Source organism: Bufo bufo, chromosome 3 (genome assembly GCF_905171765.1).
Source record: "Bufo bufo chromosome 3, aBufBuf1.1, whole genome shotgun sequence".
NCBI classification, from domain to species: domain Eukaryota; kingdom Metazoa; phylum Chordata; class Amphibia; order Anura; family Bufonidae; genus Bufo; species Bufo bufo.
The window spans coordinates 303,673,183-303,686,909 of record NC_053391.1 but is presented as its reverse complement, the minus strand read 5'-3'; the positions used below and the strand labels follow the sequence as shown (position 1 = coordinate 303,686,909).

At 46.9% G+C, this 13,727-nt stretch overlaps 1 protein-coding gene across 1 annotated transcript; it reads left to right on the top strand.

Annotated features, from left to right (window-relative positions):
• Window positions 1-6,609: 6,609 nt before the first annotated feature.
• On the top strand, window positions 6,610-10,750 carry LOC120995190. Its single transcript, XM_040424226.1, has 2 exons — window positions 6,610-9,100; window positions 10,023-10,750. Exons 1-2 carry the CDS (start codon window positions 7,388-7,390, stop codon window positions 10,038-10,040), a joined length of 1,731 nt encoding a protein of 576 aa, XP_040280160.1. The 5' UTR covers window positions 6,610-7,387; the 3' UTR covers window positions 10,041-10,750.
• The last annotated feature ends 2,977 nt before the right edge of the window (window positions 10,751-13,727 follow it).

Here is a 13,727-nt window from a genome sequence, read left to right as displayed (position 1 = left end):
ATGATCCAAACATGAAGTAGACATATGGGGAATGTAAATTAATAACTATTTTTGTAGGTATTACTATGTATTATAGAAGTAGAGAAATTCAAACTTGGAAATTTGCTAATTTTTGCAATTTTGGAGTAAATTTGGTATTTGTTTAAAAAATAAAAATGAATTTTTTTTACTCCATTTTACCAGTCATAGAAAAAATGAAAAGTTTGTAGCAGCACAATAAAAAAATAGTAAATACGGAACCTTTCTAGTGGTGGTGCCAGCAGTGTTGGGAGCCAGTCTGAAGCTCCCCCTTCAACACGTCGTTTATATAAAAAAACGCAGCACTCACTTGTCTTCAATTATGCAGGATTTATTCACCAACACAATGCGACATTTCGACCGACTTGGTCTTTCTCAAGCAACCTGGTTGCTTGAGAAAGACCATGTTGGTCGAAACGTTGCATTGTGATGGTGAATAAATCCTGCATAATTGAAGACAAGTGAGTGCTGCGTTTTTTTATATAAAGGACGTCCATTTTACCAGTGTCATGAGGTACAATATGTGACGAAAAAACAATCTCAGAATGGCTTGGATAAGTCAAAGTGTTTTAAAGTTATCACCACATAAAGTGACACTGGTCAGATCTGCAAAAGATGGCCTGGTCCTTAAGGAGTTAATTGTAAATTTTTATTATTTTTTAATGTTTTTGTGGTCCCATTAGGGAACTTTTAAACTTTTTCACATTTTTTTTTTCTATAATGTAATGTCTATATAACATTGCATTACAGCTTTTGTATGTAAAATGCACAGACATCTGTTATACACCTTGGAAAATATTGGTTAAGCTCTAGAGATTACACCAGACAACAGTAAGGAACTTTGTTAGGCCCCAGGCTGACAATGTGAAGCCATTAGATCTGGCAGTTGCAATGCTGTGGGTTGTGGTGAGCAGGACCGTCTTTAACAAGAGGCAAAAGGGGCAGCTGCCCCTGGCCCAGTTGCTCCTGGGGGGCCCAAGGCAGCTGCCTCTTGAGCCCTGCTAGCCACTGCCCCGGGTGTCAGGCTGTCAGCTACACAGGGGGTGCTGCCATGCCTGCCTACCGGCACTCCAGGCAGCGTGCTGTGAGAGCTGTGATTCTCTAGGACCTTAGATGACATCATCACCATGTGACCAGTAACCTAGCAATATTACTGGTCACATGGCTATGAGGTCATCAAGGTCCTACCAGGAGTGTTGCTGTAGAAGTTTGCCTTAACTGTGGATCTTTTTTTGTGAAGATTACATCAGAAAAAGGTGACAGGGGCTGTTATGCTAATATACTGTAAACTACTGTATAGTGGGGTGCTGTATACTGTGGGGGGCTGTATACTGTGGGGGGCTGTATAGTGTGGGTTCTGTATATTGTGGAGTGCTATACTGCTGTACTGTATACTGTGGGGTGCCGTATACTGTATACTGTGGGTGCTGTATATTGTGGAGTGCTATACTGCTGTACTGTATAGTGTGGGAGGCTGTATACTGTGGGTGCTGTATATTGTGGAGTGTGATACTGCTGTACTGTATAGTGTGGGGAGCTGTATACTGTATACTGTGGGTGCTGTATATTGTGGAGTGCTATACTGCTGTACTGTATACTGTGGGGACCTGTATACTGTATACTGTGGGTGCTGTATATTGTAGAGTGCTATACTGCTGTACTGTATAGTGTGGGGGGCTGTATAGTGTGGGGGGCTGTATCGTGTATAGTTTGGGGTGCTGTATACGGTGAGGTGCTATACTGCTCTACTGTATACTGTGAGGAGTTGTATACTGTGGGGTTCTGTATACTGTGGGCTGCTATACTGCTCTACTATATACTGTGGGGTACTGTATAGTGTGGGGTGCTATACTGCATAGTGTGTGGTGCTGTATACTATAGGGTGCTATACTGCATACTGTGGGTTGCTGTATTCTATAGGGTGCTATACTGCATACTGTGGGGTGCTGGGGTGCACTGTAACGCTAGGGTGAGCCGAGCCCTGGTCTCCTTCCTGCAGAGCGGTGCCCACTTCCAGCCTGAGCCCAGCTGCCCAGAGCACTGATCCTGAGCCGCTGGAGTCTTCAGAACTGGAAGTATTTACAGTCATTCACTGTACTCTACCAGATGTGTGGATTTTATGTGTGTGTGTTGGAGGGCGTGATTGCCTGCTAAGGTGTGGGAAGGTGGGATCCAGGGGGGACCAAGTAAATTTTTGCCCATGGTCCAATCAATATTAAAGACGGCGCTGGTGGTGAGGAGCACACTTGCTTTGTCAGAAATGCATTTTAATATGGCTAAATTTAAGATATTGTATTTATCTGGCTGGATTTTTAGTTGTAAAAGGGCAACAGATGAAGGCAAGTCACAATTTATACGCCCTGCTCAATCACCATCATGTACATGTATATTTGGATGCGTAAATGGGTTACAAACCTTTTTAGGGACTAACATAGTAGGAATACACACTTTTTTAATTGTCTATATAGGAAGGTTGTTTGTGTGCATTATGGTACCTACAATGAGAGTGAATGATCAAATACAGTCTCCAGAATGTGACAACGTGTTGTATATTGTATCAGAGATCAGATAAAATAGAAAGGGGTGTCTTTTGTCCATTCTCCTGATACATGGCAGTTATTTCTTACCCTCAAAGGGGTGTTCCAGGTTCAGGGCCGATCTTGGTAATATGCTGCTCTTTATTTCTAGCCCACATATGAGTGGAGCATACAAGCTTTTACTTGCTCCGATGCTCCCCCTTGTCGCACTGCAATCGCCCAGCGCAAAGATGTTTTTTCATTGTGCAGTGACATACCTGGCTTCTCATCTCAAAAGGAGAAAAAGAACTGGATCGCACATCCACATGCTATGCTTTGATCTACTCAGCAGAAAACACAGCTACTTAGTGCACGTGTACCGCCTCCTATACTACATTCAAACTTGGGGCATTAGTGTACATTTTGATCAAAAGGTATAAGCCCACTCACCACTCCAAGGTTGCCTCTTTGAGTGGGTATCTACTCTAAATTTCTGCTAGTAGCAGTTATGAGATCAAAGCAAAGCAGTTATTTTTCTCCTTTTGAGATATGTACATACAGTCTTTCCCTCTTTTATTCTGGTATCAGCACTCCTCCCATTCAGTCCAGGTGATTTTAATCAGCAGAGGTCTACATGAGGGTTTAAATGAACCTACCATGCTCTCAGTTGGAGTTCCTGGGAGCAGAGCATAAGGTGAGCTTTGACAACTGTTCACATGGAGCGGGGCTGCGTGGTGGTCGTTGTGGTGCTGTGCTGATGGGTTGGTGGGGCCCAGTGCTAGGGTTGGCATTGTAAAGCAGCAGGGGTGCTGTTTGGTGGCTGGGTCCTGCCGGGTCAGTGCTGCGGTGTCAGTGGTCGTGGCGCCAAATTTAGAGTAGGTCCTACTCATAGAGGCAACCTTGGTGTGGTGAGTGGGCTTATGCCCTTTGATCAAAATGTACACTAATGCCTCAAGTTTGAATGTAGTATAAGAGGCGGTACACGTACCAGTCATGAGATCATAGCATGTGGATGTGCGATTTAGTTATTTTTCTCCTTTTGAGATATACCTGGCTTATCATCATGGTAAGCTGAGACTTCTGCCCAGCACTAAGCCTGGGGATGTCACCGGCACAGATAGGTGTTCGGCCCTGAACCTGGAAAACCCCTTTAATGACTATATCAGAAAATTAACTTCAGGCATTCTTCAAACTGATGAAAATCCCCCTAACAATCTCTTATACCAGGGATCAGCAACCTCCGGCACTCCAGCTGTTCTGAAACTACAACTCCTGGAATCCTCCTTTCACTTCTATGGAAGTTATAAGAATAGCCGAGTAAGTGTGCATGCTGGGAATTGTAGTTTGACAGCACTTGGAGTGCCGAAGGTTGCTGATCCTTGTCTTATACCATCAGTGATTTAATAAAACATATACAGGTAAAGCCATCATCTAACTTCTACCCATTATACCATAATGGGTAATTAGTAACATATAAAAGATAGTTATTTGGAACTTTCCATGCCAATGAATCAGTTCACATCCTGTGATAACCTGATAAATTGACCAAGGGTGAAAGAATAGCAATACAGACACTCAAGAAAAACGATTAAATTGTAATCCACCCCATTGACAAGGGAGGTTACAGTGGTTCTCAAGAGAACAGCTTACATTAATGAAGCCATATACGTATTTTACCTGATATTGACTATTATGAAAAATTAACGATCCCTCCTGCTCCATTTCAGAGAAATATAGTGATTTGATTTGAGTGTTGCAGATGAACTATTGGATAAAAAAGAAAACCAAATCCTTTTTATACAGAACTGTCAGCTTCTTATATTTTATTATCCAAAATTCATAAAACCCACATCTCCCCTGCTAATATCTAAGTTAAACGCTCACTATCTCCCCTCTAATTTTGACTTTTTGATGCTTGATGTTACATTGTTGTACTTGAACATTCAACATGAATTGGGAATAAATGCTATTGAACAAACTTTTACACAGCTAACATTTCATTAATAAAGCAAATCAGTTTTATTCAGTTTTTTTTTCACAACTACAGCTTCTTTAAGAATGACATTTAGAAACAGCTGAGATGCTGTACGTGCTAACTTGTTCATGGGCGTCCCTGCACATTGGAGTGGCCCTTCTTTTCAAATTGAATTTGGTACATTACAGAAGATATGCTTTTTTATATGGTCAGGTATGGAGGAGGATGCATCTGATCTTGTTAATACCCTGAATTCTGATGATTTGGGACTGAATATCACTTTGACTTACTCTAGATCTTCTATTGCGTTTCTTGATTTAATTATTTTTAAACAAGAAGATAATTCAATAGCTTCCAAAACTCACTACATAAGGGTCGATATTAACAGTTATTTAACTTATAATACTGTAGAAGCCATTATTCCATATAGCTTAAAGGGGTTGTCCAGCTTTAAAGTAATGGCATATCCTTAGGATAGGCCCTTACTCGGTGGGTTTTTAACACCCCACATCCATGCTAATAAGCTGTTCAGTTGTAGCTCCATCACCAAAAGTTGGTGCTGGAGCTACAACTGTGTAGTGGACAGAACTCAACACAGATCTGCTCCAGTTGACTTCATTGAAAGTAGCACTGTAATAATGAGCTTCCTCCACTACAAAGTTGATGGTTCTTTGTAGTTTTGGTGCCAACTGCTGGCGATGAACAGCAGGAACATCGTTTCTGACCAACTATTGAGAATGAGCTTTTATAGAAATCCCCGTTTCCGATAATCGTCTCATGTAACTGATCAGCCAAGAACATGCAAATACTCGTTTATTGACTGATGGACAGATGCCCGATTATCAGCAACACATCTCCCTGTATAATCAGGGATGTGCTGCCAATAATGAATTGAACAGAAAGTGAGGCCGGACGAAGCGGCACGCTTCAGGGGAGGCCGGCATGAGGGGTTTTGTGAGCAAGGGTCAGGGAAGGTAAGGGTTAAGTGGATGAGTGCAGGAAAAGGGGGGAGGAGCTAGAAAGGGGCGGGGAGCGGCAGGCTGAAGTAGTGGTGAGGCAGGTCAGCGCCCGCCATTTTAGGAGCAGAGAGCCAGCATCTGGCAGAGAGCCAGCATCTTCTGAACTGCAGCATCGGATTCAGCAATGGCAGAAGCAGTGGAGGTGATGCTGCGGCGCTTGAGGGAAGCGGCGGACACCAGGGGCAGCGACTGGCTGGAGCAGCAGGTGACCGCATTGCTAGGGGGGGCGGAGGTGGGTACGTCTAGCCCTACTCCAGCAGCTACACGGCCGCGGCGGGTACGGCCGCCGGCGCGCCTGAGCCCTGATTTACCCCCCCGGGTCCGGCGCCGTGTCAGGAGCCCCACAAGGGACCCTCCACGCCGGGAGCATTCTAAGGCTACTGCGACCTCCCGGCGTGGGAGGAATCCATATGTCCGGCGGGACCCTCCAGAGGCTGTGGGGCCTTCCCCTCAGCCCATCGCGGCAGCAACAGGGGAGTCAGGACCTGGTTCTGCAGGATCCCCTCCTGTCCCCAGGAGTCGGAGGCCTGCTCAGCGTGGGAGAGGTAGTGGCAGCAGAGGCAGCAGCGGGGCTGCGCGGTCGGCCAGGGCGGCCCGGCGCAGGCCCTTACAGGATGAGCCCCTTTCAGTGGCACACGAGGCTGCGCCTGTAGGTGCCAGGGACGGGCGCAGGCCTTGCCATGATGCGCTTCTTACAGAGGAGGAGGACGAGGCTGTTCTGGACGGCTCCCCGCCCCAGAGCAGGCCTCTTGGGCATGAAGACAGGCGTGCAGATGCTTATATGGAGGACAGGGAGTTGCGCAGGCCATTTCCTGAGGGCGGACAGTTTGCTACTGGTCCTGACACCGTGGAAGACAGAGTGCGTCCCAGAGCCATTCCTAACGCACCCAGCAGTGATCCGCCTGGGGTGCTGCCGTCGAACAGCGCAAGTACCCATCAAAGGAACGTCGTGGATCCAGGAGTCGTCCGTCAGGAATCAGGACCTGCGGCTGCCGGGTTCACAGCACCCGGGCAGTTAGGTGAGACATCACTGGGAACGCTGTTATCTATATTTAATGTGGCGCCTGGGGCGGGGGGGAGCAATAGTGCTATTATCGGTGGTTTGGGGCGCTTGCTGTGTGGTTTAGCTGGGGTTAGTCAGGATAGGGGGGCAATGGGGGCTACCCCCTTAGCAGCGTGGGGGTTGGGGGCAGAAAATAGCAATGTACCGGCGACCGCTAACAATAGTAATGTAGCAGTGGCCAATAGCACAGGTGTAGCCGAATCAGTGTCAGTGCAGACGCAGGCGGGAGGTGAGGAGGATAGGCCCAGATTAGATGACGCCGCAAAAGGGGAGGTGTATGTTTGCTTTGAGGGTCCCCTGGGAGCGCATTTGAAAACGGAGGTGCGTGAGAAAATTTGGAAGGGAGAGTATATAGAAATTTTTTCGCTGCTTCCGTTGGAGCGGTTCAACCTTGATGTGGTAAAAAAGGACGGAGTAAGAAAGGAGGATGATGATAAGCGTCGCTATCGCCTTATCCCTAGGTCATTTAGTAATTGGCTACAGGCCTTTGCTATTTTGGCAAGTGTGATTGGGGAGAAGAGTCCGGAATGCTGTTCCCCTTTATTTTGCTATCTGGATGCTATTGGGGAAGCCTATAGAGTGTATGGGGGTTCCGGGTGGTTACGGTATGACGAGCAGTTTCGTCAGAGGAAAGCAGTCCGTCCTAATATGAGATGGGACCATAAGGACATTGCGTTATGGATGAGGGTGACAGCGCCAGGTAGGAGTGGTCAGTCCTTTCGGAGTGAGTCAGGGGTTGGGGTACAGCAAGGTACAGGGACGCCCCCAGTTGGAAGAGGATACTGCTTCCTTTTCAATGAGGGAAGTTGCAAATTCGGCCAAAAATGCAAATTTAGGCATGAATGTTCCGTGTGTGGCGGGGGCCATGGGGCTAGCAGATGTTTTAGAGGGGGTAGACAAAGGGGGGGGGATAGTTTTGCAAAAGGGGCAGACCCCAGTGCGAGTGGAAAGGATGGTGGGGCATCTAAATAGATATCCGAACCAGGAGTTAGCTGAATTTTTGTATTCAGGGTTTAAGTTCGGTTTTCATATACCTTCACACCCGTTACCAGTCTTAGAGAAGCGGAAGAATTTGCGCTCGGCATTGCAGTTCCCGGACATAGTGACAGGAAAGTTAGCTAAAGAGGTTTCCCTAGGGAGGATGGATGGTCCGTTTGTTACATCACCCATCAGTAACTTGCGAGTTTCCCCTTTGGGTTTGATCCCTAAGAAGGAGCCTAATAAATTTAGGCTCATCCACCATTTATCATTCCCTAAGGGTGCGTCGGTCAATGAGGGCATTGACCCGGAACTTTGTTCTGTGGTTTATGCTTCCTTTGATGCGGCTGTGGAATGGGTAAGGAAGCTGGGTCCGGGTACCCTGTTGGCAAAATGTGACATTGAAGCGGCATTTCGGTTGTTGCCAGTTCACCCGGATAGTTTGTATTTACTGGGTTGTTTTTGGAATGGCGCATATTTTGTGGATAGGTGTTTGCCAATGGGCTGTTCAATATCGTGTGCATATTTTGAGCGTTTTAGTTCTTTTCTGGAGTGGGTGGTGGTTCAGGAATCAGGTTGTCACTCTGTCATTCATTATTTGGATGATTTCCTGTGTTTGGGGCCGGGGGGATCTAGGGTTTGTTCGTTGTTGTTATCCACATTACAGTCTGTTTTTGAGTGTTTTGGAGTCCCGTTAGCGGTGGACAAAACGGTGGGGCCGGCTACTGAGCTAAGCTTTTTGGGTATTGTCATAGATACACAGCGGATGGAGTGTAGGCTACCAGTAGACAAAGTGTCAGATTTAAGAACAGAGGTGGCGGCGGCATTGACAGCAAAAAAGATTCGTCTGCGGGACCTGCAGTCTTTGTTGGGCAAATTAAATTTTGCATGCAGAATCCTACCTATGGGCCGCATTTTTAGTAGGAGGTTGGCTTCGGCGACAGGAGGGGTGGTGTCTCCCCACCATTTTATTAGACTAGGCAGTGAGTTGAAAGGGGATTTGAAAGTTTGGGATTCCTTTTTAAAACAGTTTAATGGCAGAGCATTAGTTATGGGGGGGGTGGTTGATGCGTTTGATTGCGAATTGTTTACGGATGCTGCGGGTGGAGCGGGTTTTGGGGCGTACTGTGAAGGGCAGTGGTGTGCGGGTCGGTGGCCTGAGTCCTGGGTACGAAAAGGGTGGGTAAAAAACGTGGCATTGTTGGAACTCTTCCCCATTGTGTTGGCAGTCACGCTCTGGGGGGAGAAGTTTCGGCACAAGAAGGTTCGTTTCCATTGTGACAACTTGGGAGTTGTGCAAGCCATCAACAGTGTAACGGCTTCTTCCCCCCCAGTTATTTGCCTATTGCAGCAGTTGGTTCTCCGGTGCTTGTCCCTTAATGCTTGGGTGTTTGCGGTGCATGTGCCTGGTTCCTCTAACTGTATAGCTGACGCACTTTCTCGTTTTCAGTGGGAGCGGTTTCGCCAGCTGGCCCCGGAGGCGAGTCAGGTCGGATTGGTGTGTCCAGAGTCGTTGTGGGAGATCCTGGAGGTACCGTAGCTTGTCTGTTGCAGGCATCATTGAGTGAAGGCACGTGGAGGATGTACGATAGGGCTTGGAGTAGGTGGCAGCAGTGGTGTAATGACCTAGGGGTCGAGGTACTGGACGGGGAAATTCCGTTGTTACTGTTCATTGGCCACGTGAAGGATCAAGGTTGGTCGGTTGCCAAGATCAATGGTTGCATGGCGGGCTTGGCTTTCGGATTCAAGTTGCGGAATTCCCCGGACATTACTAAGTCCTTTTTGGTCCGACAAATTTTGAAGGGTTATAGAAGGTTTCAGCGTGTCAAAGATTCCCGCCTACCGGTGTCCTTTTCGTTATTGTTACAGTTAGGGGAGCAGGTAGCTGGAGTGTGTCGCTCGGCTTGGGAGGTGAGCTTATTTAGACTAGCCTTTGCTCTGGCTTTTTTCGGAGCCTTTCGTTTAGGGGAGTTAGTGTGTGCAAGTGTGCAGCGGGAAGGGGGTCTGAGGAGTGAGGATGTAACGTTATATGACGACAGGGTGCTGATTTATCTGAGATTTTCAAAGACGGATCAGGAGGGGAGGGGTCATTTAGTCTCATTGTTTGAGGTGCCGGGATGTCTAGTGTGTCCAGTACGGTGTTTGCGTGATTTTCAAGGAAGGGCAGGGGTCGCGGCAGGCCCGATTCTCAGACATGAGGATGGCTCCTTTTTATCGCGATTTCAATTTATAGCGGTATTCAAGAAATGTTTGCGTAATCTAGGAATGGACTCTGGCAAGTTTACGGGTCATTCCTTCAGGATAGGTGCTGCCACGGAGGCTGCTCGCTTGGGGGTGCGAGATGAAGTGATTAAGCGTATTGGGAGGTGGGAGTCGGAGCGTTTTCGGCTGTATGTGCGTTTAGGGGCAGTTTAAGGCTGTGTCTAACCATGTTTGTCTCGTTCTTTTTTCAGGTGATGCCCCGTTATTAGTTTGGATCCTGGGCCATTCGTTCGTGTTCTGGGGGGCATTACGAGCGGATGTTCGGCAGAATGGGCGGCAGCTGGGGTTTGATCGGGGGACAGCCATAGTAAGATGGATCGGACGCAGAGGTATGGTGTGGGGTAGTGTTTTGCAGGAGGTTCATCGGCAAGCCAGGTTAGATAGAGTCCCAGATATCTTGGTGTTGCATGTTGGGGGAAATGACCTAGGGGTCCGACCTTGCAGAGAGTTGATCAGGGATATACGTTTTGATTTTTTGCGTTTGTGGTCCCTCTTCCCGTCAGTTGTCACTGTGTGGTCGGATATTGTCCCCAGGAAGGTCTGGAGGGAGGCGAGATCGGTTGAAAGGCTGAATAAGGCTAGGATTAAGCTGAACAGGGTGATTGGGCGGTTCTGTGCCAAACATGGGGCGGTGGTGGTGAGGCACCCCGAGTTGGAAGCAGGAACAGGAGGCTTTTGGAGACAGGATGGAGTCCACCTCAATGCGGTGGGCATTGATTTGTGGTCACTGGACTTGCAGGGAGGTATTGAAACAGCCCTCCGGGTGTGGCGGAACGCGCGAGCTTAAGGGCTGTCAAGCTGCGCGTTGTTGGCGGGGGGAGGTCATAGAAGCTGGGGCTACTGGATGGTAACGGTGAATGAGAGGGCCTCAATGGTGGGGCTGGACTCTCAGAGTTGGGGCACCTGGTTGGCTTGGTATGGCGTCCGTCAGTTGGTGTCCCCGAGCTTGTGGTACGCGGCTGGGGGCAAGATGGAATTGCCGTGGTGGTTTGTGGTCGTTTAAGGTGCAGTTAGGCGGCTTCTAGGACCTCCCTCGTCAGTTAGACATGTATATATTTATATATATATGTCATTGTTATATCAAGTGTTATGTTTATTCATGTTATTTATATTATTTAATAAAAGACGGCTGCTGTGGCCGATTTAATCCAAACAGTGGCTGTGTGTGGTTATTGGGAGAGGAAATGGGGAAGGTTAGTTAGCTAAATGATGGGGTAGTGGACCCGAGCGTAGCCAATAACCCTACTCAAGTGAGGCCGGACGAAGCGGCACGCTTCAGGGGAGGCCGGCATGAGGGGTTTTGTGAGCAAGGGTCAGGGAAGGTAAGGGTTAAGTGGATGAGTGCAGGAAAAGGGGGGAGGAGCTAGAAAGGGGCGGGGAGCGGCAGGCTGAAGTAGTGGTGAGGCAGGTCAGCGCCCGCCATTTTAGGAGCAGAGAGCCAGCATCTCCCTCCCTCCCTCCCGTAGTGTGTACTTGGATGTTTCAGGGCGGCAACGGTATATTATAGAGGGGATGCATATATAAAAAAAAAAAAAAAAAAAAAAATGTGTATTTTATAAATAAATAAATGTATAAAAAAAAAAAAAAAAAAAAAAAATGGACAAGGGGTGGTGGACGGAGTGTGTCGTTAAGTGTTGCGTTTGTCGCAGCAGTCGTGGCGGGGGGAGGTCATAGAAGCTGGGGCTACTGGATGGTAACGGTGAATGAGAGGGCCTCAATGGTGGGGCTGGACTCTCAGAGTTGGGGCACCTGGTTGGCTTGGTATGGCGTCCGTCAGTTGGTGTCCCCGAGCTTGTGGTACGCGGCTGGGGGCAAGATGGAATTGCCGTGGTGGTTTGTGGTCGTTTAAGGTGCAGTTAGGCGGCTTCTAGGACCTCCCTCGTCAGTTAGACATGTATATATTTATATATATATGTCATTGTTATATCAAGTGTTATGTTTATTCATGTTATTTATATTATTTAATAAAAGACGGCTGCTGTGGCCGATTTAATCCAAACAGTGGCTGTGTGTGGTTATTGGGAGAGGAAATGGGGAAGGTTAGTTAGCTAAATGATGGGGTAGTGGACCCGAGCGTAGCCAATAACCCTACTCATGAGTTAGGAACGACTGCAGTACCAAGTTTCTCACACATTCTGCTAAAACGAGCCACTACAAACGAGTGCCAATGGATGTCATCCATGGGCACTCGCACTGCCTGAAGATTGGGCAGTGTGATACTGCTCTAACAGTCCTTAAGTGAGGTATTTATAGGAGCCTCTCCTTTTAGTATGTTCTCAAATGACCTTGCATATGGGTTAAGGATAAAAATGTCAATATTTGCTGCTGATAGTAAGCTCTATAGAGTAATCAACACTGAAAAGGATAATATTGTATTACAGGGGGATTTAGTTTGATTGGAAAGCTGGCAAATGCAATTTAACTCTTTCATGACTTGGAGTCTTTTGTACTTAAAATAATAAAATGGTTATATATACAGTATATGTTATACATAGATAACAGTGCCTTGAAAAAGTATTCATACACCTTGAACTTTTTCACATTTTAACACGTTACACCCAAAAACTTTTTAAGTGATAGAGGGAGAGGTATTGTGGTGTCTGCAACTATCTGTAGTTGTAGAAGTGACGTCACTGGCTGCTCCGTGCGAGTGCGAACCACAAACTTGCACTCACGGAGTCGTGCCACCGGCCGGGGCGCGATTCCCAAGTCTAGATACTTTACCTGTGCCTGCGACACCCCCATACTGCGCAAGAAAAGAATTTAGATCCTGCAAAGAGTGAAGACATTAGTAAGGTATTTTAGGCTGATCACAGCATTGCGGGCACTTTCTTAGCAGGGGTGTGTGTATGCATTTCTTAAATAGGGAGAGCACGGTACCAGATATATTGATATGTATTACTTATATTTATGCAGCAGTTATGTGTGGTTCTGCTGAGGCATCGCAGCTATTTACAAAGAGGATCAAGCTATTAGCGCTATTGAAATCGTTGTTTGATTAGCTGTGGAAAATTACCAGCTTCTCAATCAAAGTCCTAACAGTCTCTCAGTAGTGTTGATCGGCTGCTGGGAATGATGTTGTCCGAATAGTATGCCACTTTTACAGACTGACAATAATACGCACAAAACCGAATAAAAAAATCGATTTTAGAGGAAAAATTTATAGGAAACATTCTTTCCTATATATTGACTTGTATATAAAGTGCAAGTGCTGGCAAAAATTACAAGGAAGAGGCACTCCGATACAACCTGTATATCACATAAAGGAGGGCCTATGCACTAAGTGAAAGGGCTGCCAAAAATTACAAGGAACCAACACTTCAATACAAACTTTATTACAGATAAAAGAGAGCATCATACACACCCTTGAAAAATTATGATTGATTGCTTGCTGATGACCCTCAAAAACATTTGGACCAAGGTCCTGCTGATCTGGCCATCTAAAACACTATGGGTGAGGGCCTGCTGCCGCTTTGGTGACTTTAGTTAACCTGGGGCCAATCGCATGTCCCGTGACAGCGACGATCCATTTAGAAGTTTGGACTATCAACTTTCGATGTTATTGTCAGCGCAAACAATTGTAACTATGGGTAACGGGGAATCAGTGTTTGATTCAGGAGAGGGAGCCTAAGAAACGGCTACGGCTACCACATCCAAGCAAGGCAGCATGTGCACAAATTACCTATTAGGTATAATTAGGTGAGGCCCTACAGGTAAACTGACCCAGCAAAATATATTAGGTGCGGGCCTGCAGGTGAGCTGACCCTGTAAAAATTATATGCGAGTGCCTGCTGGTGAGCTGACCCTGTAAAACATTACATGCAAGGGCCTGCAGGTGAGCTGACCCTCTAAAAAATTATATTCAAGGGCCTTCAGGTGAGCTGACCCTGTAAAAT